At 43.7% G+C, this 24,546-nt stretch overlaps 3 protein-coding genes across 4 annotated transcripts in view; 1 reads left to right on the forward strand and 2 right to left on the reverse strand.

Annotated features, from left to right (window-relative positions):
- The window catches only part of LOC130993450 (origin of replication complex subunit 2-like), a 62,724-nt gene extending 51,375 nt beyond the window's left edge, over positions 1 to 11,349 (reverse strand). The window contains exons 1-4 of one of the 2 annotated variants that reach the window (XM_057918342.1): positions 10,929 to 11,349; positions 9,895 to 10,024; positions 9,702 to 9,808; positions 9,443 to 9,575 (exon numbers count right to left, since the gene is read on the reverse strand). In XM_057918342.1, the coding sequence (XP_057774325.1) occupies positions 9,443 to 9,474 (32 nt within the window). In that variant the 5' untranslated portion in view covers positions 9,475 to 9,575; positions 9,702 to 9,808; positions 9,895 to 10,024; positions 10,929 to 11,349. The remainder of the gene's footprint in view (positions 1 to 9,442; positions 9,576 to 9,701; positions 9,809 to 9,894; positions 10,025 to 10,928) is intronic. The other variant, XM_057918347.1, reaches the window with a different exon arrangement.
- On the forward strand, positions 1,927 to 4,057 carry LOC130993448 (pentatricopeptide repeat-containing protein At2g32630-like). Its single transcript, XM_057918335.1, has one exon. It carries the CDS (start codon positions 2,081 to 2,083, stop codon positions 3,917 to 3,919), a length of 1,839 nt encoding a protein of 612 aa, XP_057774318.1. The 5' UTR covers positions 1,927 to 2,080; the 3' UTR covers positions 3,920 to 4,057.
- Positions 4,205 to 5,262, reverse strand: LOC130993453 (RNA polymerase sigma factor sigF, chloroplastic-like). The gene is made up of 2 exons (XM_057918355.1): positions 4,771 to 5,262; positions 4,205 to 4,592 (listed from the first exon to the last, which is right to left on the reverse strand). The coding sequence occupies exons 1-2, from the start codon at positions 5,041 to 5,043 to the stop codon at positions 4,305 to 4,307; spliced, it is 561 nt and encodes a 186-aa protein (XP_057774338.1). The 5' UTR covers positions 5,044 to 5,262; the 3' UTR covers positions 4,205 to 4,304.
- Positions 11,350 to 24,546: the final 13,197 nt, after the last annotated feature.

The following is a 24,546-nucleotide window of genomic DNA, read 5'->3' on the forward strand; positions in this document are numbered from 1 at the left end:
TTATGATTCTCAATCAAATATCAATTATATTATTCATTCTAATATTTTATTTGGATGTTCGAAAGTTTATTAAGCTTATTCGAAAAAAAATTATGTTAAATATTTTTATGGTTCTCAATCAAATATCAATTATATTATTCATTCTAATATGTTATTTGGATGTTCGAAAGTTTATTTAGCTTATTCAAAAATTTTTGATGTTAAATATTTTTATGATTCTCAATCAAATATCAATTATATTATTCACCAAATAAAAGAAAATGCGTCCAACCAAACACTCCCTTTCATGTATATTTCTTTACAGATGCATTAATGAATTAAACTGAAAAATGTAGAGATCTAAAACATTTGTTACAAACAAACACTGACGCAAAACACCGATCTGCAAATATCCCTTGTTTAACAGTGTCATTCATGATAGTGTATACTATAAAATAATAAAGAATAGATAATGACAACTTATCGAATATTTAACTAGAAACTTTGAACAACAAGTTCATCAAACATTGATTTTGATTACTATGGCATAAAACAAATAAGTGTGAAATAATATAGAACATAAATACCTTAATAAATGAATAGATCATTATATCAGATTTTGTATTTGATCGGTTCTCCGATGCTCCCTTTTGTTGTGCAGGTGTGCGCAATGGAAAACAGTGTCATTGAAACACACACAAATTAAGATCCAAAGCCTAGAAACCACTTGTTGTGATCATCCCAAGTAGGAAATTACAAAACAAATTAAACAAAATAAAATAAAACTGAAATTCGAAATTACCACTGCAATTACTATGATCCAAGATATGAAATTTACTAAACTCCATTCATTGGCTATCAGAAATGTGTAAGCCTGTACATAGGTAGGTGTGGAGCACTGGATTAAGCTCCAAACTCAACTTGAGCGCCACCTCACTGAGTCGAGGTTCCAGAATCGTTCCTTTATCGAAGCGCATTAAGCTCGGCTCCACCGTTTCAGCCGAGAACGAGTTTATTTCTCATCAATCACTAAATCTTGGTTATGATCCCACCCCGTGATAGTAATTTTCGCCTTCGACTCGGCTGTCGCCACCAAGGTGGACCGACTTGGGGGAATGGCGGATGTCGCAGGGCGAGATGAGATGGACGCCGCCGAGAACAGCCTCCACGGCGGCGTGGCAACGGGGCCAGCGGTCGGAGCTCATCAGGCTGACCGAGCTTCCACTTCCAGATTCGACACATATTTGACCTTAAAAAGGCACACAGTACTTTCGAATAAATCTTTTATCAGTACAGCAAACAAGCAAAGTAATAAAGCCCTAATCTACACAAATATTTCAGCGTATCAATTGTTTTTATTTGAAAAATCCCTAATCTACACATGAAGATGAAAGAAAAGGTAACAATTTACAGATCCGAATAAAAGATATGCCTATATTCGAAACTATGAAGTGATATGTTGTAAGTTTATCGCAGAACTCACCTTCTTCGATGTCGCGTTCGTTTCGCCGAGAAGACAAAGAAATCCTCTCATTTTTTCTGCAAATCTCCAAAAAAAAATTCACAGAACGGCGGTTCTTTGTGGAGAAGATTTTTGTAGTATGAAATTCAACCATATTCTACACCAGAATCATCGTGAAGATGGAGGAGTGAAAGGCGGATTTCATGGAATCTTCCAGATTTACTGATGGTGTAATTTTACGATTTTCACCCTTTTGACTGTAAAATTCGAAATTTATATGGTTAAACGCGTTTTGCTGTTTTTTTTTTCAATTTATTCGTTTATTTCGTAGCCATCAGATCCCCTACATCTAACGGTACGGATTAATTCTCTATTCTCAATTAAGGCCTAATTCTTCATGGATCCATCCCCTATCAAATAATACGACCAAATGATAGGTAGACGTAATTCACCGAGCTTATTTATACTCAAGAAAATCATCTGCACACAGCACACTGCACTGATAAAAATAAGAACTTAAACACTCCATTTTTGAAGGAGAAACTTGCCGAGCTATACAAGAATAGTAGAAGTATTCACCGAAAGTGGATTGAATTCAAGTTCCGCCGCAGACTGTGGAACATTCATTCGCACAATTCCATGTCCAAGCAAGGATTCTACCAGACCGCAAAACAAGTTTTCACCTCAGTATCTACTTCAAAATCCAATCAACACACCGCTAATTTGATTGCCAAATCCCTCATCAATTCGACCCCAAAATCTCTCAAAATTTCACAATCTCTCATTTCCAAACTGAACCCGCATATCACACACCATGTTCTCTCGAACCCACGAATTCCCAGCTCTTGTTGCCTGCGTTTCTTCAAGTTTCTGCGGACGAATCAGTCTATCACTCCTCCAAAACCCGATCTTGAATCGCACATCATAATCATTCTGCGGCTGTTCGGAGCTAGAAAATTTGCGGAGGCCAAGAATATTTTGAGCGCTGCTGTTGTAGACGAAGATCTTCGATGCCCGTTTTCGGAACTAACTTCGTTAGTGAGTAAAAGTTGTGTAGAACCCGGTGTAAAGATTAAATTATTTGATATGTTATTTAGGGTTTATGCTGACAATAGAAAGTTTGATGAGGGTTTGGAGGTTTTCGAGTATATGGTCAATAGCGGGTTCGAAATCGACGAGCGTTCTTGCATGGTTTATCTGGTTGCTTTGAAGAAATGCAACCGTTTTGGCTCCTTGTATGATTTCTTTCAGAAAATGGTAGAATGCAATGTGATGATTACTGTTTATTCGATGACATTGGTTATTGATGGATTGTGTAAAAGAAAGGAAGTCGAAAAGGCAAGAAAATTGATGCACGATTTGGTTAGAAGAGGGGTTAAACCAAGTGCGTATACTTTCAACACTTTGATAGATGCTTATGTGAAGAAATCGGATCACGAGGGAGTGAAAGAGATCTTGGCTGCCATGGAGAAAGCAGGGGTGGATTTCAGTGTGGCCACATATACTATTCGGATCGAGTGGCAAGCGAAATATTTTGGGATTGAAGATGCCGTCAAGGTGTTTGAGGAAATGTCTGAGAGAGGTGTAGAGGCAGATGTTCATGTGTATTCATTGATGATCAGTTTATACTGTAAAGTAGGTGATATTAAGACTGCATTTGCTTTGTTTGATGAGTTGGTGGAGAAGGGGGTGGAGCCTAACGTCCTTACCTATGGTTCGTTGATACACGGCGTGTGCAAGATGGGGAACATGGAGGGAGCGGAAGTCTTGCTCGATGAGATGCAGAGCAAAGGAATATACCTGAATCGAGTTATCTTCAACACGCTGATGGATGGCTACTGTAAGCAAGGGATGATTGATGAAGCTTGGAGACTGCAAAGTATTATGGAGAAGAAAGGATTTGATCCCGATGTCTACGTGTACAATATGATTGCTAATGGTTTATGCAGATTGAACCGGCATGAGGAAGCGAAGAAGGTGCTCTTCTCCATGGGCGTGGCACCAAATGTGTATTCTTACACCACATTGATCGATATATACAGCAAGGAAGGTAATCTCGTTGAAGCTAATAGAACGTTGCACGAGATGGAGAAGAATGGAGAGAACCCAAGCGTTGTGACCTACAACGCATTGATCCACGGATACTGCAGAAACAGACAGATGAAGGAAGCACACCAGTTAAGGAGGAGGATGGGAGCTAAGGGGCTGCTGCCAGATAGTTACACGTACACCTCTCTCGTGCAAGGAGAATGCATAGCCGGGGATATAGACAAGGCGCTGAAGCTCTTCGGAGAGATGCAGGCGAAGAATATAACTCCGGATTTAATAGCTTACACTGCATTGATATCAGGGTTGTCCAAAGAGGGGAGATCAGAAGAGGCTTTCAAATTGTACGACGAGATAAAAGATGCTGGTCTCACGCCCGATGATACCGTATACTCTTGTCTTGTGGGCAGCCTCCATGCTGCTCAAACTTAGTTTTGAAACCTCAGATGAGATCCTGAGATATTTACACAATTGTGATGTTTTTGTGGCTATAAGCCTATAAGCACATCATTTATGTGTAATATGCTACATTGCTTTGTTTATGTATCAAACAAGTAAAATTTTGCTCTATGACCTTTTGAGGATGATCTGAGACAAAACAAGAATTGGAAAGCAGATATAGCAAGGAAAATGCTTGTTTTAAACTGTGAAACACAACTAAATATCCAACAATTAGCATTCTACAGGAAAAAATAAATTATGGGGGAATAAAGTAAAGAAAAGCAAAAATAGTGGCAGTTTTATGTACATTCATAAGCAGGAGTGCCACATTGTGAGCAAATATAATACACAGCCCTTTAAACAATATATATGCAGACTAGATGAGCATATCTGTATAAGCTTCAAGCCCTTGGCTGTTTAGGCACTGTTTGAGCTTGTACAGCGCTCGGCTTTCAAGTTGTCTAACTCTCTCCTTTGATAATCCAAAACCGGCACCAATTTCAGACAGGGTTTTCTGATTGCCATCATCAATGCCAAACCTTGAACGAATTATCTTCCTCTCCCTAGGGTTGAGCACGCTCAAGAGATTTCGAACATGTTGTCTCATCAGCTGCTTTGATACGCCCACCTCTGGAATATCAATTGTGGTGTCTGCAGTGATTTCCTGTAAGAACACAAGGTAAACGTCCTCCATTAATTAGGGTAAAACGTGTACAAGATACAGAAGAATCGACTTTCTCAGAATTACATGAATATATTTTAGTCAGTGGCGTACCAATAACTTCCAGTTAGAAGATTCACCAGATGCCCGAAATAAAATAAAAATAATAAAATAATGATACCTGAAAGGTAGTAGGTTGATCCATCCACACGGGCTGTTGCATGGAAAGAGGCACTCTAGCACTGAAAAGCAATTTCTCCATTCTCTCTACTGATATTCCAGCACATGCTGATAGTTGATAACTCTTACAAATACCATAATTCTGGCCTGCGTAGCAACTGAAGTTCAATGTCATTTTCATGCTGATTAGGATCAACATCGTCACTCCCATCATGAGACAAAGATGCAGGTCCAAGTTGCCTATCAAGTGTTTTCTTCGACCAAAGAGGAACATAAAAATTATATCAAATATAGCAGCTCACATGACTAAGTTGACTAACACTCTAAAGAAGTTAAGTAATATCTTGCTGATTACATAATTGATAACCAAATGATTGCAGTGTAGAAGGTGGGAAGAAAATATACTAGCGCACCACAACACATTGTTTCTTTAATAAGTTGCACTAATTTGATATTTCAGCATCACACTGATAAATTTGCTAAGGAAACAATCTTACCTCTGACAAAGTTCATTCATCTGCTCCGCATATATTATTCTTCATCAGCATCATTAATCTAAACTGTAGGATTTTAATATTTGACATTCCATATTTAATTATCTCTCTCTCTCTCTCTCTCTCTCTCTCTCTATATATATATATATATATAATGTACGAATAGTGTATTTAGTTAATATGGTGAAATTTTCCCCATCTCTAGGATTTGAACTCAAATTTGGGCTATTCGTGCATTACAAACAACTTATTTGTAGATTTATACTGACTTATTTATAGATTTGTATTGGTGAATTCATTAATTTAATTCTACACAGTAAATTTGAATAAGTTTATATCGGTCATAGAATCTGAATATTTAATATTTCAGATTTATTTTCATTTATCATCATATTTGACAATCCTCATTGGATTCAAATTTACCATATAAAATGTAATTAACAAATAAGTCAATATAAATATATGAATAAGTTAGTATAAATCTACAAATAAGTTGTTTGTAATGCACGAATAGTCATTCGAATCTAGGTTCGAATCCTAAAGGGGGTGAAATTTTCATCATATTAATTAAATACAGTATTTTAAAAAAAATGTTAAACTCAAAGAAAGAAAAAACGCACTCACACTCTAGCCTTATAGGTGACTCGAACCCCCCAACCTATTGGTTAGAGGAGAAGTGTCTTACCAACATATTGTGCTTAATCGTCATATTAATTAAATACATTATTCGTGCATTACAAGCATCTTAATTATTTTTAAATTTATATTAACTTATTTATTATTTTTATTTTTTGCGAAATAGAACTGCTCTCACCTGATCCCAACGATTATATATATTATATCATGGAGTAATTTTAAATCATCCTCTGATCTCCAAATATTGCAACCTTAATGCTCACGTCATATATATGCAGATTCCTTGTGTTGTTATATCTACTATACTATTTAATTAGCTCCAACATAACGTGCGCAGATATGCATAGCATAGGTAGATGTTGATTAATTAGTTATCCGGTTATTGAGGAGTGGTTTTAGTTGTTTTCATTTAACAAATACTCCTCCATCTAACATGTTCTTATAGGCGGCCCGATGTTCTTTTAAGCAATCAAATACACCTAAATATCAAATTACAACCGCTAGCCGCCTTTTCATTAAATAAGCCCACACGCAATGTGACAGAATATATGGTAGGTCAATCATTACAAACTTAGGGTTTTTAATCGTTTATTGGTTTTCAGCTTACATTTAGCATGGAATTAATTGTTTATTGGTTGAACTTCTCTTTTACCATTTTCACTTGAATTTTACTCTGTTCGTAAATACTTCCACCGTCCTCATTACTTTTAAACACGGAGATTAATGAGTGTGTAAAAAGTAAATAAAGTGAATTGGTAAAAATTATTTAAATACTAGGTATAGAGAGAAAATATATTGTCAAAAAAAGAATAAGACATTATTATTAAAACTACCCAAAAAAGAAAGTATGACACTACTATTGAGACAGAAAGAGTATAAGTTCTAAACGATTTTATACCCGTCTAGTACTTTAATGTTACAGGAAAGTTCAAACTACTCTTCTCATTACATCATTGCTTTTTACATCATCCCTAAGATATCACTATCTTATGTTTGCCTGAATATCACTGAAGATTTGAGAGTAGTAGATGATATTATAAAGCAATGTGATCAAAGCCCAACAGCATAAGTTAATAAAATATCAAACAAGCTGAAAATTGCTGAAATGCCAGAAGCTAGAGTACAAATTTTAGCAAATGGACATACATAGTAAGTAGAGCTCTATATCTTCTATTGGCTAATCTCATGTACAAGTTTTTGAAGCGCGTCGCTCGTGAGAGGAATGTACAAGCAGTCTTCACCATCTGCGTTTCTTCTCGTCTTCACCAATTCGTGATCCTTGAATTCTGTGAGATGAGCATTTAGAGTAATTTGGCTACTCACCAGAAAACGCTCTCGGCATACTGTGTATAAATTGTTCAATGGCATTCCTGCAAGGGAAAAAAACATCACATTTGTTATGCAAAGGCATATGTAGTAATTCACAGTAAGACTTAACCACTTGCCTTCTCCATCAGGATTGGCTAGCTGATGATCGGCAACAACTTTGAACACGTTTTGAGCATTTGGCGTCAAACTCTGTAAAACTATTGAAGCCGTCTTCACAGTTTGTGTGCTGCCACTGTGAGCTAGAATCGGAGGAAAGAATATTCCTTCGACCTTGTAGGGTGCATAGGTAGGAACGTGGTACCAGTACTAATTGAACTCGGTGTGTACCATCTTCTTGTTCCATACTGGTAGAAGCAATGAAAAATATTCAAGAACAACATTTCCCTATATATATATATATCATCAACAACAGAACTACAAAATGAGAAGAAACTTACATAAAGGTGCATTCACATGATAAATGGAAGCCACCATGAGAATATGAGAACAAGCTGCAAGTCTAGCCAGAAATTGCTGAGACTCTGAATCACGCAAACAGGGCCCGTCAATATTGTTCACCACAACACAAATAAAAGATTCACCATCCTCCAAATGTGGGCCATCCAGAAATGAAATAAGATCATCCATGGATTGGGTATGAAATGGTTGCTGGTTCTTAAGATGATTTTCCAATTTCCTTTGGGTTTTCAACCGCTCCCACAGAAGTTCAGCTAATGTAACTGTAACCTACAAATTCCACATCCATGAATTGTTTAGCATTGTGAGGATACTGAAAATTTATCTTCAAGTCATCCATAAAAAGAATCAGTATGGAGACAACCATATAAAAGTAGTGAAAAAACATACATAGGGGATCCCCGTGTTCTGATAGAACTGTAACATTACTCTACATAACTAGTTATTATAAATGTTGAATATCTTATAAAGATGATATACAAAGAGCATAGATGAAATTACGATAATTGTAAAGGGAAGTTACAAGAAAAGGATGCCAAATTAAGTTTTAATTTAGACTACCCAAAATTTGGTATTCCTGACTTAAGATAATGTTTCCTTTGAACAGTCTTAGACTCGGGCACAATTTTTTGGCACAGCAATACATGGTAATATTTCTAGTCGATCGAGAAATTCTATTGGTGGTCATGTTTTTTTACCATACCCTTACCCAAATGTTGTCCAAGGTAGTGAGTGTATTTCTTCAACATTTTCAAGAAGGTCCTCAGGCATAGTTAATAGCAAGCACACCTAAGTAAGTATAAAACTCTTATACATACCAAAAAGTTTATACTCATTTAACTAGCTAACAATGATATATTAGACCTTTGTGAAAGAGAGGAATGTTGAAGTAACATTAACGATTATAGAAGCATTAAGTAGCTAGAAAATTGTCGTTATCATCGAATTGCTGCCAAATTTTTCACAGGGTTAGTACTTGAGAAGTTGATGGGGAAGAAGAGTCAAAGAGCATCCTGTTGTTATGTCCTGAAAGGAATTTAGAAGGTCATTGAATTCATATTGTAAGAGTCAAAGTTTCATTGCAATAGTTCCCCAATTAAATTACTTCAGCAGATAAAGAAGACATCCTGCAGCTTGACCACAAAAACTGCAATTTGTAACATCTGTGTTTTGTAATTTGTCTGGTAAGATGTTCCAATATTTAAGTATTAAATCATACTAACAACAAAGATGATAGCAAAATGATGAGTCAATTCATTGTAGTTTAAGATCCATTACTAGTTGATTACAACCATTTAAACAAAATCTTTGTACAGTCTTACCCTCATTTTCTTTCCCAAAAAAGTAGAATTATTTAAATTATCTGCATAAAAATGAAATAAAAATATCTTCATTTGCATTTATTTCAGCTATACGGTCTTTGATTTCTCTTGTACAGTTAACTTCACAAAACCCGTAGTTCAAGATCTAGAATGAGGTTACAATCCATTGCCAATCAACTACTATTTTTCCCCGAAGGATGAGAAGATGAGAACAAAATGCGAACAACTTGCCACCCAGAAATCCATGTTATAACTGAGTTATGTTTAGTTAATCTTCATAATCCAGCCAACATCTTCACATCAAATTAAATGAAGAACAAATGTGTAAAGAGACAAGAAGATAATGAATGATTACCCATGACCAATAACACAAAGATAGAACAGAAAACCAGCATAAAAAGGTGAGATTATAAAGTAACAACATCATTATCCGTACCTGTTTAAGATTGATTGACTGAAGATATCCATTGATCACTACAACAGAATAATCAGTTAATGCCGTTGAAGCAAAGTCTTCTATCAACCCCTTCTTTGACCCAAAACCATACAACAGAAGCCCAAATCCACACCTTAGACACAGATAATGAAAAAACTCAACAACAATACATAATTTGTAAAAATAAAATACCCTTTGAACTAAAAATGCCTACAAATTCATCCAACACAGACAAACAAAGAAGAATGCAGAAATTTACCTTAACATAAAAACCCATTCAGTATACAACTTCTTGTAACTTTCTACAAGAGCATTGATCTCTTTCTCGTGCTTGAACTCAAGTTTAGCATATGCTTCTCTTAATTCCTACAAGATTGGCATAAAAACTCATTCCTTTTCCAAAGTTATATGGAAGATTACACAATAATACTAAAGAAACCCCAACAAATTACCTGCTCGTCTACGAGATTGATATCAGAAACTTTGCGCGCTGATTTCTTGCCAGAACTGCACAATTCTTTTGCTAAAAAGTAGTTTCTTGAGAACCCGAACTCCTCTTCCTCGGGGTCATTTGGCTCTATACTAGAGATGAAGAGATGAGACAGAGTTCAGTTCAAAACTAACAAATTAAATGGTATAGACATGCCCTAATTGAAATATAAGGTATTCTATTTTTCTTCGTACAAATAATTTCAGCAATTCCAAGAAGAAGCTTTAAGTCAAAGTCTATACTTCTGAAATTTGCATTCCTCTTTTAAAATAACCGACACTTACCTAGTATACACAAAAGCAACCAAATTGGTAATCACATCTCTGAAAATTGAAATAACAAAGAAAATGGAATGAGGAATACAGTACGGTTTTAAAAATCGAGAGAAGATTACAACAGCGGCAGCTTGGACAGAAAAGATTAGCGATTGCAGCAATCACTGGGTGGTGCGTTGGGAGTTCGGAGTAAATTATTTTAGTTATTATCTGTCTATAATCTACATCTATATATCTATATATATAAGCCAAGTGCAACCATGTTTTGGCCATTTTCTCACCGATAGAGTATGAGCTAATATCTGTTGTGCAATTTGCAAAAGTGTTGGCTGAATTTTGTTTCTTGGTTAGTAACCATTGTTCATGTTACCAACTAAAAAAAAGTCTGCTCTCTTTGAGCTTATGAAACTTTGACTCCATAATCAACTCAAATATATTCAAAGATTATGAGCACATCGTTTACGACTGCAGAACATTTCATACTTATTGTGTTAAACGGTTGAAAAGAGAAACCTAAATTCAAAGTGTTATGCATAGAAGTACCTGAATATCAATGTCTCCACATATCATAATAGCCCTTATACATATATAAAAGCCAACATTCATCATTCATCGAAGGCAAGTTTACTCTAGAAAGAGTAACAAGTATGCCCCAATTTACAGCGAAAATAAAAATAAAAAATGGAACTTCTAAAACACACTAATAGCCTTGCCGACTTACCTGCAATACCAGAAACTGAGCGTCGGAAACTTCTGCTACTGCGGAATCCGGGGACGGAGGCGCCGAGGCTGAAGAAGGCGGGGCGGGGCGGGGAGATGGGGAAGGCTAGGCGCGGCGCAGTCGCGCACTTCTGCTTGCAGCGCTAGGACGGAGGCTCCGAGGCGGGGCGGGACCACGCACGACCGGAGGAAGTGGGCAGCGGTGGTGACGGCGATTTCTCGCCGGACGGCCGAGAGAAGTGAGAAAGAGCAAGGGGTGGGGGTCGTGTGCGAAAGAGATTAGGGTAGTCGTGGTGGTGGTCGACGGCGAAGAAACGCCAGATCTTAGGAAGGGAGGGGAGGCGGCGAGAGCAAGGCAGAGAGATGTCTTGATTTTTTAAAAACCAGTGAGTGCGAGGGAGGCAGAGAGGGAAAATGGAGAGATGTAGGACACAAAAAAGAAAAAGGGCAAAACAAATACTCCCTCCGTCTCACATAAACATTAACAAAGAGAAATGCACGGGTTTTAAAAAATGTTAGTTGAGAGTTAAAGTAAGTGGAAAATGAGTCTCACTTTAAAAGATGTTGTGAGATGAATGTATTAATTGAGGAAAAGTAGTGGTGGGCTGTTAGCCCCTTGAGCATTGGCGCCGAGACGTGTCGAGAAATTGGCACGCCTCGGCATGGTGGTGTCGGGTTGCCCCCGTCCTAGGCAACTCGGCTGGTTCAAAATGTGGGCAAGGGTCGTCGGGCACGTACGCCGCCGAGTGGGCGCGCCGGGTGATGCTGGGCGCCGTACATCGGGCGTGCGGGGCGCCGAGACCAAGTGTCGAGCGAGCGCCCTGCCAAGGGCACGCACGCTACCGAGCGAATGCGTCGGGTGATGCCGAGCATTGCGCGTCGGGTGTGCGGGGCGCCGAGACATGAGCGTCTGCCGAGATAGTTTGCGAGCGATGGGCGAAGGGAGACGTGCGCGCGGACTCCCGCCACGACGTGGAATTGGCGCCAAGTCCACCCAGCAGCCACGCGGGCGACAGTTGGCCATGCGGGCCAACAAGGCAAAGTGCGGAAGTTGACGTCCGGGCGGTTGAGCGCAAGTTCGTGGGCTAGGCTAACTGCCCACGACGTGGGAGGTCCCAATTGACCAGATGGTTGACCCGACGGTTATCCCAGTGATGGGGGATTGTCCATCACATAGATAGGGGAGTTTTTGAGCGGAGCTCACGGAGAGAGAGATTCGTGTGTGCAAGCCTATTGTTCCTTTGTACGAATTGTGAGTAATGCAAAGGTTGGGAGTGAGTTGTCCCGTATGTTGATGTGTGCTTTACGTTTATGTCCGCTGTGCATGTTCTTGATTGTTGCTTGTGCAAGTACACGAATACTCACCCAAATCAAAACACGAGTGTTGGTGAGGGAGTGTTGGCTGGTCGATTGTGAGTGATCGGCGCCACACAAGGCGAAAAATTCTAAGTCAAAAGAAAACCTTGTGACATTTGGTATCAGAGCCAGGTTGGCTCTGGTCCTATCGGATTTGCTACGTTGCTGTGGCGGAGATGGTTCAAAATCGTGAGTTCATTGCTCTTGAGGAGCGGGTGAATCGGTTGGAAAGTTTGTTGGGGACGCCTCCTGAAACTTCCGCACGGGTTGATGTCTTTGAGCGGATGCGAGATGCGGAGATCGTGCTTGAGACCATTCAAGCATCGGTTGTGGAAGTGCGGAAGTCTACGGAGGATCTGCCCGGATTCGTGGAAAGCAGAGTAGTCTCTTGCGAGGAAGATGTGAACAATCAGGTGGAGGAGTTGTCCATGAAACTGGAACGCCTCCTTGATGAGTTGCGGACTTGTTGAAAGAGTTCAAAGATGTGATGCCCCCTGAATCTACCTAAGGAGTTGCCGCCAAGGCGAGCAACGGATCATCGGATCGAGTTGGAACCGGGTGCGAGACCGCTTGCACAAGCCCCTTATCGCATGCCACCTTCGGAGTTGGCGGAGTTGAGGAAACAGTTGGATGAATTGTTGCTTGTGGGTCTCGTGCAGCCTTCCAAGGCCCCCTACGGGTCGCCGGTGTTATTCCAAAGGAAGCAAGATGAGTCTTTGAGATTCTGCATCGACTATAGGGCTTTGAATAAGGTTACTATCAAAAACAAGTATCCTATTCCAAATGCCCTAGATCTCTTTGACAAGCTGTCAAGGGCGAGTTTATACACCAAAATCGACTTACGGTCCGGATATTGGCAAGTCAGAATTGCTCCAGGGGACGAGGCAAAGACCACATGCGTGACAAGGTATGGGTCATTCGAGTTTTTAGTGATGCCCTTCTGCTTAACTAATGCCCCTGCGACGTTTTGCAATATGATGAATGATGTGCTATATGAGTTTTTGGATCGGTTTGTGGTGGTGTATCTAGATGACATTGTTATCTATTCGGAATCATTGAATGAGCATGTTATGCATATGCGGGCTGTATTCTTGAAATTGCGTGAGAATAAGTTATATGCGAAGAAGGAGAAGTGTGAATTTTGCAGGGATTCGATCACTTTCCTTGGTCATGTTATTGGGCATGGCAAAATCATGATGGACAAGAAGAAGGTTCAGGCCGTGCTGGATTGGCCCGTTCCGTCCAAGGTTGCGGAGATGAGATCATTCTTAGGCTTGGTAAATTACTACAGGCGGTTCATTGAGGGGTACTCAAAGATGGCCAACCCCCCCTTGACGGATTTGCTCAAGAAAGATGTTGTGTGGAAGTGGACCGAGACATGTCAGAATGCGTTTGACACGTTGAAGGAGAAATTGTCCACGGAACCCGTACTAAGGCTGCCCCTATTTGATGAGCCTTTTGAAGTACAGGTTGATGCCTCGGATAGAGCCATTGGGGGTGTGCTCGTGCAAAATAGACACCCCATCGCCTATGAAAGCCGCAAGTTGAAGGATTGTGAGTACCGGTACAGTACTCACGAGAAAGAGATGACGGCCGTGATCCATTGCTTAGAGGTGTGGAAGCATTATTTGTTGGGCACGAAGTTCACGGTGGTGACGGATAATGTGGCCACCACTTACTTCAAAACTGGTAACCAACACTTACCTAGTATACACAAAAGCAACCAAATTGGTAATCATATCTCTGAAAATTGAAATAACAAAGAAAATGGAATGAGGAATACAGTACGGTTTTAAAAATCGAGAGAAGATTACAACAGCGGCAGCTTGGACCGAAAAGATTAGCGATTGCAGCAATCACTGGGTGGTGCGTTGGGAGTTCGGAGTAAATTATTTTAGTTATTATCTGTCTATAATCTACATCTATATATCTATATATATAAGCCAAGTGCAACCATGTTTTGGCCATTTTCCCACCGATAGAGTATGAGGTAATATCTGTTGTGCAATCTGCAAAAGTGTTGGCTGAATTTTGTTTCTTGGTTAGTAACCATTGTTCATGTTACCAACTAAAAAAAAGTCTGCTCTCTTTGAGCTTATGAAACTTTGACTCCAGAATCAACTCAAATATATTCAAAGATGATGAGCACATCATTTACGACTGCAAAACATTTCATACTTATTGTGTTAAACGATTGAAAAGAGAAACCTAAATTCAAAGTGTTATGCATAGAAGTACCTGGATATCAATGTCTCCACATATCATAATAGCCCTTATACGTATATAAAAGCCAACATTCATCATTCATCGAAGGCAAGTTTACTCTAGAAAGAGTAACAAGTATGCCCCAATTTACAGCGAAAATAAAAATAAAAAATGGAACTTCTAAAACACACTAATAGCCTTGCCGACTTACCTGCAATACCAGAAACTGAGCGTCGGAAACTTCTGCTACTGCGGAATCTGGGGACGGAGGCGCCGAGGCTGAAGAAGGCGGGGCGGGGCGGGGAGACGAGGAAGGCTAGGCGCGGCGCAGTCGCGCACTTCTGCTTGCAGTGCTAGGACGGAGGCTCCGAGGCGGGGCGGGATCACGCACGACCGGAGGAGGTGGGCAGCGGCGGTGATGGCGATTTCTCGCCGGACGGCCGAGAAAAGTGAGAGAGAGCAAGGGGTGGGGGTCGTGTGCGAAAGAGATGAGGGTAGTCGTGGTGGTGGTCGACGGCGAAGAAACGCCAGATCTTAGGAAGGGAGGGGAGGTGGCGAGAGCAAGGCAGAGAGATGTCTTGATTTTTTAAAAACCAGTGAGTGTGAGGGAGGCAGAGAGGAAAAATGGAGAGATGTAGGACACAAAAAAGAAAAAGGGCAAAACAAATACTCCCTCCGTCTCACAAAACCATTAACAAAGAGAAATGCACGGGTTTTAAAAAATGTTAGTTGAGAGTTAAAGTAAGTGGAAAATGAGTCCCACTTTAAAAGATGTTGTGAGAGGAATGAATTAATTAAGGAAAAGTAGTGGTGGGCTGTTAGCCCCTTGAGCATTGCCGCCGAGACGTGTCGAGAAATTGGCACGCCTCGGCATGGTGGTGTCGGGTTGCCCCCGTCCTAGGCAACTTGGCTGGTTCGGAATGTGGGCAAGGGTCGTCGGGCACGTACGCCGCCGAGTGGGCGCACCGGGTGATGCCGGGCGCCGCACATCGGGCGTGCGGGGCGCCTGGACCAAGTGTCGGGCGAGCATCGGGCGAGCGCCCTGCCAAGGGCACGCACGCTACCGAGCGAGTGCGTCGGGTGATGCCGAGCATTGCGCGTCGGGCGTGCGGGGCGCCGAGACATGAGCGTCCGCCGAGATAGTTTGCGAGCGATGGGCGACGAGACGTGCGCGCGCGCGGCAGCGATGGGCGTGCGGGCCGGGTGCGGACTTCCGCCACGACGTGGAATTGGCGCCAAGTCCACCCAGCAGCCACGCGGGCGACAGTTGGCCATGCGGGCCAACAAGGCAAAGTGCGGAAGTTGACGTCCGGGCGGTTGAGCGCAAGTTCGTGGGCTAGGCTAACTGCCCACGACGTGGGAGGTCCCAATTGACCAGACTGGTTGACCCGACGGTTATCCCAGTGATGGGGGATTGTCCATCACATAGATAGGGGAGTTTTTGAGCGGAGCTCACGGAGAGAGAGATTCGTGTGTGCAAGCCTATTGTTCCTTTGTACGAATTGTGAGTAATGCAAAGGTTGGGAGTGAGTTGTCCCGTATGTTGATGTGTGCTTTACGTTTATGTCCGCTGTGCATGTTCTTGATTGTTGCTTGTGCAAGTACACGAATACTCACCCAAATCAAAACACGAGTGTTGGTGAGGGAGTGTTGGCTGGTCGATTGTGAGTGATCGGCGCCACACAAGGCGAAAAATTCTAAGTCAAAAGAAAACCTTGTGACATTTGGTATCAGAGCCAGGTTGGCTCTGGTCCTATCGGATTTGCTACGTTGCTGTGGCGGAGATGGTTCAAAATCGTGAGTTCATTGCTCTTGAGGAGCGGGTGAATCGGTTGGAAAGTTTGTTGGGGACGCCTCCTGAAACTTCCGCACGGGTTGATGTCTTTGAGCGGATGCGAGATGCGGAGATCGTGCTTGAGACCATTCAAGCATCGGTTGTGGAAGTGCGGAAGTCTACGGAGGATCTGCCCGGATTCGTGGAAAGCAGAGTAGTCTCTTGCGAGGAAGATGTGAACAATCAGGTGGAGGAGTTGTCCATGAAACTGGAACGCCTCCTTGATGAGTTGCGGACTTGTTGAAAGAGTTCAAAGATGTGATGCCCCCTGAACTACCTAAGGAGTTGCCGCCAAGGCGAGCAACGGATCATCGGATCGAGTTGGAACCGGGTGCGAGACCGCTTGCACAAGCCCCTTATCGAATGCCACCTTCGGAGTTGGCGGAGTTGAGGAAACAGTTGGATGAATTGTTGCTTGTGGGTCTCGTGCAGCCTTCCAAGGCCCCCTACGGGTCGCCGGTGTTATTCCAAAGGAAGCAAGATGAGTCTTTGAGATTCTGCATCGACTATAGGGCTTTGAATAAGGTTACTATCAAAAACAAGTATCCTATTCCAAATGCCCTAGATCTCTTTGACAAGCTGTCAAGGGCGAGTTTATACACCAAAATCGACTTACGGTCCGGATATTGGCAAGTCAGAATTGCTCCAGGGGACGAGGCAAAGACCACATGCGTGACAAGGTATGGGTCATTCGAGTTTTTAGTGATGCCCTTCTGCTTAACTAATGCCCCTGCGACGTTTTGCAATATGATGAATGATGTGCTATATGAGTTTTTGGATCGGTTTGTGGTGGTGTATCTAGATGACATTGTTATCTATTCGGAATCATTGAATGAGCATGTTATGCATATGCGGGCTGTATTCTTGAAATTGCGTGAGAATAAGTTATATGCGAAGAAGGAGAAGTGTGAATTTTGCAGGGATTCGATCACTTTCCTTGGTCATGTTATTGGGCATGGCAAAATCATGATGGACAAGAAGAAGGTTCAGGCCGTGCTGGATTGGCCCGTTCCGTCCAAGGTTGCGGAGATGAGATCATTCTTAGGCTTGGTAAATTACTACAGGCGGTTCATTGAGGGGTACTCAAAGATGGCCAACCCCTTGACGGATTTGCTCAAGAAAGATGTTGTGTGGAAGTGGACCGAGACATGTCAGAATGCGTTTGACACGTTGAAGGAGAAATTGTCCACGGAACCCGTACTAAGGCTGCCCCTATTTGATGAGCCTTTTGAAGTACAGGTTGATGCCTCGGATAGAGCCATTGGGGGTGTGCTCGTGCAAAATAGACACCCCATCGCCTATGAAAGCCGCAAGTTGAAGGATTGTGAGTACCGGTACAGTACTCACGAGAAAGAGATGACGGCCGTGATCCATTGCTTAGAGGTGTGGAAGCATTATTTGTTGGGCACGAAGTTCACGGTGGTGACGGATAATGTGGCCACCACTTACTTCAAAACTGGTAACCAACACTTACCTAGTATACACAAAAGCAACCAAATTGGTAATCATATCTCTGAAAATTGAAATAACAAAGAAAATGGAATGAGGAATACAGTACGGTTTTAAAAATCGAGAGAAGATTACAACAGCGGCAGCTTGGACCGAAAAGATTAGCGATTGCAGCAATCACTGGGTGGTGCGTTGGGAGTTCGGAGTAAATTATTTTAGTTATTATCTGTCTATAATCTACATCTATATATCTATATATATAAGCCAAGTGCAACCATGTTTTGGCCATTTTCCCACCGATAGAGTATGAGGTAATATCTGTTGTGCAATCTGCAAAAGTGTTGGCTGAATTTTGTTTCTTGGTTAGTAACCATTGTTCATGTTACCAACTAAAAAAAAGTCTGCTCTCTTTGAGCTTATGAAACTTTGACTCCAGAATCAACTCAAATATATTCAAAGATGATGAGCACATCATTTACGACTGCAAAACATTTCATACTTATTGTGTTAAACGATTGAAAAGAGAAACCTAAATTCAAAGTGTTATGCATAGAAGTACCTGGATATCAATGTCTCCACATATCATAATAGCCCTTATACGTATATAAAAGCCAACATTCATCATTCATCGAAGGCAAGTTTACTCTAGAAAGAGTAACAAGTATGCCCCAATTTACAGCGAAAATAAAAATAAAAAATGGAACTTCTAAAACACACTAATAGCCTTGCCGACTTACCTGCAATACCAGAAACTGAGCGTCGGAAACTTCTGCTACTGCGGAATCTGGGGACGGAGGCGCCGAGGCTGAAGAAGGCGGGGCGGGGCGGGGAGACGGGGAAGGCTAGGCGCGGCGCAGTCGCGCACTTCTGCTTGCAGCGCTAGGACGGAGGCTCCGAGGCGGGGCGGGATCACGCACGACCGGAGGAGGTGGGCAGCGGCGGTGATGGCGATTTCTCGCCGGACGGCCGAGAAAAGTGAGAGAGAGCAAGGGGTGGGGGTCGTGTGCGAAAGAGATGAGGGTAGTCGTGGTGGTGGTCGACGGCGAAGAAACGCCAGATCTTAGGAAGGGAGGGGAGGTGGCGAGAGCAAGGCAGAGAGATGTCTTGATTTTTTAAAAACCAGTGAGTGTGAGGGAGGCAGAGAGGAAAAATGGAGAGATGTAGGACACAAAAAAGAAAAAGGGCAAAACAAATACTCCCTCCGTCTCACAAAACCATTAACAAAGAGAAATGCACGGGTTTTAAAAAATGTTAGTTGAGAGTTAAAGTAAGTGGAAAATGAGTCCCACTTTAAAAGATGTTGTGAGAGGAATGAATTAATTAAGGAAAAGTAGTGGTGGGCTGTTAGCCCCTTGAGCATTGGCGCCGAGACGTGTCGAGAAATTGGCACGCCTCGGCATGGTGGTGTCGGTTGCCCCCGTCCTAGGCAACTCGGCTGGTTCAAATGTGGGCAAGGGTCGTCGGGCACGTACGCCGCCGAGTGGGCGCGCCGGGTGATGCTGGGCGCCGTACATCGGGCGTTGCGGGGCGCCGAGACCAAGTGTCGGGCGAGCGCCCTGCCAAGGGCACGCACGCTACCGAGCGAATGCGTCGGGTGATGCCGAGCATTGCGCGTCGGGTGTGCGGGGCGCCGAGACATGAGCGTCTGCCGAGATAGTTTGCGAGCGATGGGCGAAGGGAGACGTTCGCGCGGACTCCCGCCACGACGTGGAATTGGCGCCAAGTCCACCCAGCAGCCACGCGGGCGACAGTTGGCCATGCGGGCCAACAAGGCAAAGTGCGGAAGTTGACGTCCGGGCGGTTGAGCGCAAGTTCGTGGGCTAGGCTAACTGCCCACGACGTGGGAGGTCCCAATTGACCAGACGGTTGACCCGACGGTTATCCCAGTGATGGGGGATTGTCCATCACATAGATAGGGGAGTTTTTGAGCGGAGCTCACGGAGAGAGAGATTCGTGTGTGCAAGCCTATTGTTCCTTTGTACGAATTGTGAGTAATGCAAAGGTTGGGAGTGAGTTGTCCCGTATGTTGATGTGTGCTTTACGTTTATGTCCGCTGTGCATGTTCTTGATTGTTGCTTGTGCAAGTACACGAATACTCACCCAAATCAAAACACGAGTGTTGGTGAGGGAGTGTTGGCTGGTCGATTGTGAGTGATCGGCGCCACACAAGGCGAAAAATTCTAAGTCAAAAGAAAACCTTGTGACATTTGGTATCAGAGCCAGGTTGGCTCTGGTCCTATCGGATTTGCTACGTTGCTGTGGCGGAGATGGTTCAAAATCGTGAGTTCATTGCTCTTGAGGAGCGGGTGAATCGGTTGGAAAGTTTGTTGGGGACGCCTCCTGAAACTTCCGCACGGGTTGATGTCTTTGAGCGGATGCGAGATGCGGAGATCGTGCTTGAGACCATTCAAGCATCGGTTTTGGAAGTGCGGAAGTCTACGGAGGATCTGCCCGGATTCGTGGAAAGCAGAGTAGTCTCTTGCGAGGAAGATGTGAACAATCAGGTGGAGGAGTTGTCCATGAAACTGGAACGCCTCCTTGATGAGTTGCGGACTTGTTGAAAGAGTTCAAAGATGTGATGCCCCCTGAACTACCTAAGGAGTTGCCGCCAAGGCGAGCAACGGATCATCGGATCGAGTTGGAACCGGGTGCGAGACCGCTTGCACAAGCCCCTTATCGAATGCCACCTTCGGAGTTGGCGGAGTTGAGGAAACAGTTGGATGAATTGTTGCTTGTGGGTCTCGTGCAGCCTTCCAAGGCCCCCTACGGGTCGCCGGTGTTATTCCAAAGGAAGCAAGATGAGTCTTTGAGATTCTGCATCGACTATAGGGCTTTGAATAAGGTTACTATCAAAAACAAGTATCCTATTCCAAATGCCCTAGATCTCTTTGACAAGCTGTCAAGGGCGAGTTTATACACCAAAATCGACTTACGGTCCGGATATTGGCAAGTCAGAATTGCTCCAGGGGACGAGGCAAAGACCACATGCGTGACAAGGTATGGGTCATTCGAGTTTTTAGTGATGCCCTTCTGCTTAACTAATGCCCCTGCGACGTTTTGCAATATGATGAATGATGTGCTATATGAGTTTTTGGATCGGTTTGTGGTGGTGTATCTAGATGACATTGTTATCTATTCGGAATCATTGAATGAGCATGTTATGCATATGCGGGCTGTATTCTTGAAATTGCGTGAGAATAAGTTATATGCGAAGAAGGAGAAGTGTGAATTTTGCAGGGATTCGATCACTTTCCTTGGTCATGTTATTGGGCATGGCAAAATCATGATGGACAAGAAGAAGGTTCAGGCCGTGCTGGATTGGCCCGTTCCGTCCAAGGTTGCGGAGATGAGATCATTCTTAGGCTTGGTAAATTACTACAGGCGGTTCATTGAGGGGTACTCAAAGATGGCCAACCCCTTGACGGATTTGCTCAAGAAAGATGTTGTGTGGAAGTGGACCGAGACATGTCAGAATGCGTTTGACACGTTGAAGGAGAAATTGTCCACGGAACCCGTACTAAGGCTGCCCCTATTTGATGAGCCTTTTGAAGTACAGGTTGATGCCTCGGATAGAGCCATTGGGGGTGTGCTCGTGCAAAATAGACACCCCATCGCCTATGAAAGCCGCAAGTTGAAGGATTGTGAGTACCGGTACAGTACTCACGAGAAAGAGATGACGGCCGTGATCCATTGCTTAGAGGTGTGGAAGCATTATTTGTTGGGCACGAAGTTCACGGTGGTGACGGATAATGTGGCCACCACTTACTTCAAAACTGGTAACCAACACTTACCTAGTATACACAAAAGCAACCAAATTGGTAATCATATCTCTGAAAATTGAAATAACAAAGAAAATGGAATGAGGAATACAGTACGGTTTTAAAAATCGAGAGAAGATTACAACAGCGGCAGCTTGGACCGAAAAGATTAGCGATTGCAGCAATCACTGGGTGGTGCGTTGGGAGTTCGGAGTAAATTATTTTAGTTATTATCTGTCTATAATCTACATCTATATATCTATATATATAAGCCAAGTGCAACCATGTTTTGGCCATTTTCCCACCGATAGAGTATGAGGTAATATCTGTTGTGCAATCTGCAAAAGTGTTGGCTGAATTTTGTTTCTTGGTTAGTAACCATTGTTCATGTTACCAACTAAAAAAAAGTCTGCTCTCTTTGAGCTTATGAAACTTTGACTCCAGAATCAACTCAAATATATTCAAAGATGATGAGCACATCATTTACGACTGCAAAACATTTCATACTTATTGTGTTAAACGATTGAAAAGAGAAACCTAAATTCAAAGTGTTATGCATAGAAGTACCTGGATATCAATGTCTCCACATATCATAATAGCCCTTATACGTATATAAAAGCCAACATTCATCATTCATCGAAGGCAAGTTTACTCTAGAAAGAGTAACAAGTATGCCCCAATTTACAGCGAAAATAAAAATAAAAAATGGAACTTCCAAAACACACTAATAGCCTTGCCGACTTACCTGCAATACCAGAAACTGAGCGTCGGAAACTTCTGCTACTGCGGAATCTGGGGACGGAGGCGCCGAGGCTGAAGAAGGCGGGGCGGGGCGGGGAGACGAGGAAGGCTAGGCGCGGCGCAGTCGCGCACTTCTGCTTGCAGCGCTAGGACGGAGGCTCCGAGGCGGGGCGGGATCACGCACGACCGGAGGAGGTGGGCAGCGGCGGTGATGGCGATTTCTCGCCGGACGGCCGAGAAAAGTGAGAGAGAGCAAGGGGTGGGGGTCGTGTGCGAAAGAGATGAGGGTAGTCGTGGTGGTGGTCGACGGCGAAGAAACGCCAGATCTTAGGAAGGGAGGGGAGGTGGCGAGAGCAAGGCAGAGAGATGTCTTGATTTTTTAAAAACCAGTGAGTGTGAGGGAGGCAGAGAGGAAAAATGGAGAGATGTAGGACACAAAAAAGAAAAAGGGCAAAACAAATACTCCATCCGTCTCACAAAACCATTAACAAAGAGAAATGCACGGGTTTTAAAAAATGTTAGTTGAGAGTTAAAGTAAGTGGAAAATGAGTCCCACTTTAAAAGATGTTGTGAGAGGAATGAATTAATTAAGGAAAAGTAGTGGTGGGCTGTTAGCCCCTTGAGCATTGCCGCCGAGACGTGTCGAGAAATTGGCACGCCTCGGCATGGTGGTGTCGGGTTGCCCCCGTCCTAGGCAACTTGGCTGGTTCGGAATGTGGGCAAGGGTCGTCGGGCACGTACGCCGCCGAGTGGGCGCACCGGGTGATGCCGGGCGCCGCACATCGGGCGTGCGGGGCGCCTGGACCAAGTGTCGGGCGAGCATCGGGCGAGCGCCCTGCCAAGGGCACGCACGCTACCGAGCGAGTGCGTCGGGTGATGCCGAGCATTGCGCGTCGGGCGTGCGGGGCGCCGAGACATGAGCGTCCGCCGAGATAGTTTGCGAGCGATGGGCGACGGGAGACGTGCGCGCGCGCGGCAAGCGATGGGCGTGCGGGCCGCGGGTGCGGACTTCCGCCACGACGTGGAATTGGCGCCAAGTCCACCCAGCAGCCACGCGGGCGACTAGTTGGCCATGCGGGCCAACAAGGCAAAGTGCGGAAGTTGACGTCCGGGCGGTTGAGCGCAAGTTCGTGGGCTAGGCTAACTGCCCACGACGTGGGAGGTCCCAATTGACCAGACGGTTGACCCGACGGTTATCCCAGTGATGGGGGATTGTCCATCACATAGATAGGGGAGTTTTTGAGCGGAGCTCACGGAGAGAGAGATTCGTGTGTGCAAGCCTATTGTTCCTTTGTACGAATTGTGAGTAATGCAAAGGTTGGGAGTGAGTTGTCCCGTATGTTGATGTGTGCTTTACGTTTATGTCCGCTGTGCATGTTCTTGATTATTGCTTGTGCGAGTACACGAATACTCACCCAAATCTAAACACGAGTGTTGGTGAGGGAGTGTTGGCTGGTCGATTGTGAGTGATCGGCGCCACACAAGGCAAACAATTCTAAGTCGAAAGAAAACCTTGTGACATTTGGTATCAGAGCCAGGTTGGCTCTGGTCCTATCGGATTTGCTACGTTGTTGTGGCGGAGATGGTTCAAAATCGTGAGTTCATTGCTCTTGAGGAGCGGGTGAATCGGTTGGAAAGTTTGTTGGGGACGCCTCCTGAAACTTTCGCACGGGTTGATGTCTTTGAGCGGATGCGAGATGCGGAGATCGGGCTTGAGACCATTCAAGCATCGGTTGTGAAAGTGCGGAAGTCTACGGAGGATCTGCCCGGATTCGTGGAAAGCAGAGTAGTCTCTTGCGAGGAAGATGTGAACAATCAGGTGGAGGAGTTGTCCATGAAACTGGAACGCCTCCTTAATGAGTTGCACGTGATGAAGCAAGCGATGCGTTCTACTTCAAAGGTCCGGATCCCTGACCCGAAACCGTTCGAGGGAACTCGAAGTTCAAAGGAGTTGGAGAACTTCTTGTGGGACATGGAGTCGTATTTCCAAGCGGCTCACGTTGATGACGAAGAGAAAGTCTCAATCACCACCATGTACCTGTCGGCTGATGCAAAATTATGGTGGCGATCAAGGCAATCCGGGGAAAACCATGCCCGGAACCCGATTGAGACGTGGGAAGATCTTAAAAAGGAATTGAAAGAGCAATTCCTCCCTTGCAATACATCATGGCTCGCAAGGGATGCCTTGAGGAAACTCAAGCACAGTGGCACCGTTCGTGACTATGTGAAGGAATTCAGTTCCTTAATGCTTGATGTCCGCGAAATGTCCGAGGAAG

Source organism: Salvia miltiorrhiza, chromosome 7 (assembly GCF_028751815.1).
Source record: "Salvia miltiorrhiza cultivar Shanhuang (shh) chromosome 7, IMPLAD_Smil_shh, whole genome shotgun sequence".
In the NCBI taxonomy this organism is placed as follows: Eukaryota; Viridiplantae; Streptophyta; class Magnoliopsida; order Lamiales; family Lamiaceae; genus Salvia; species Salvia miltiorrhiza.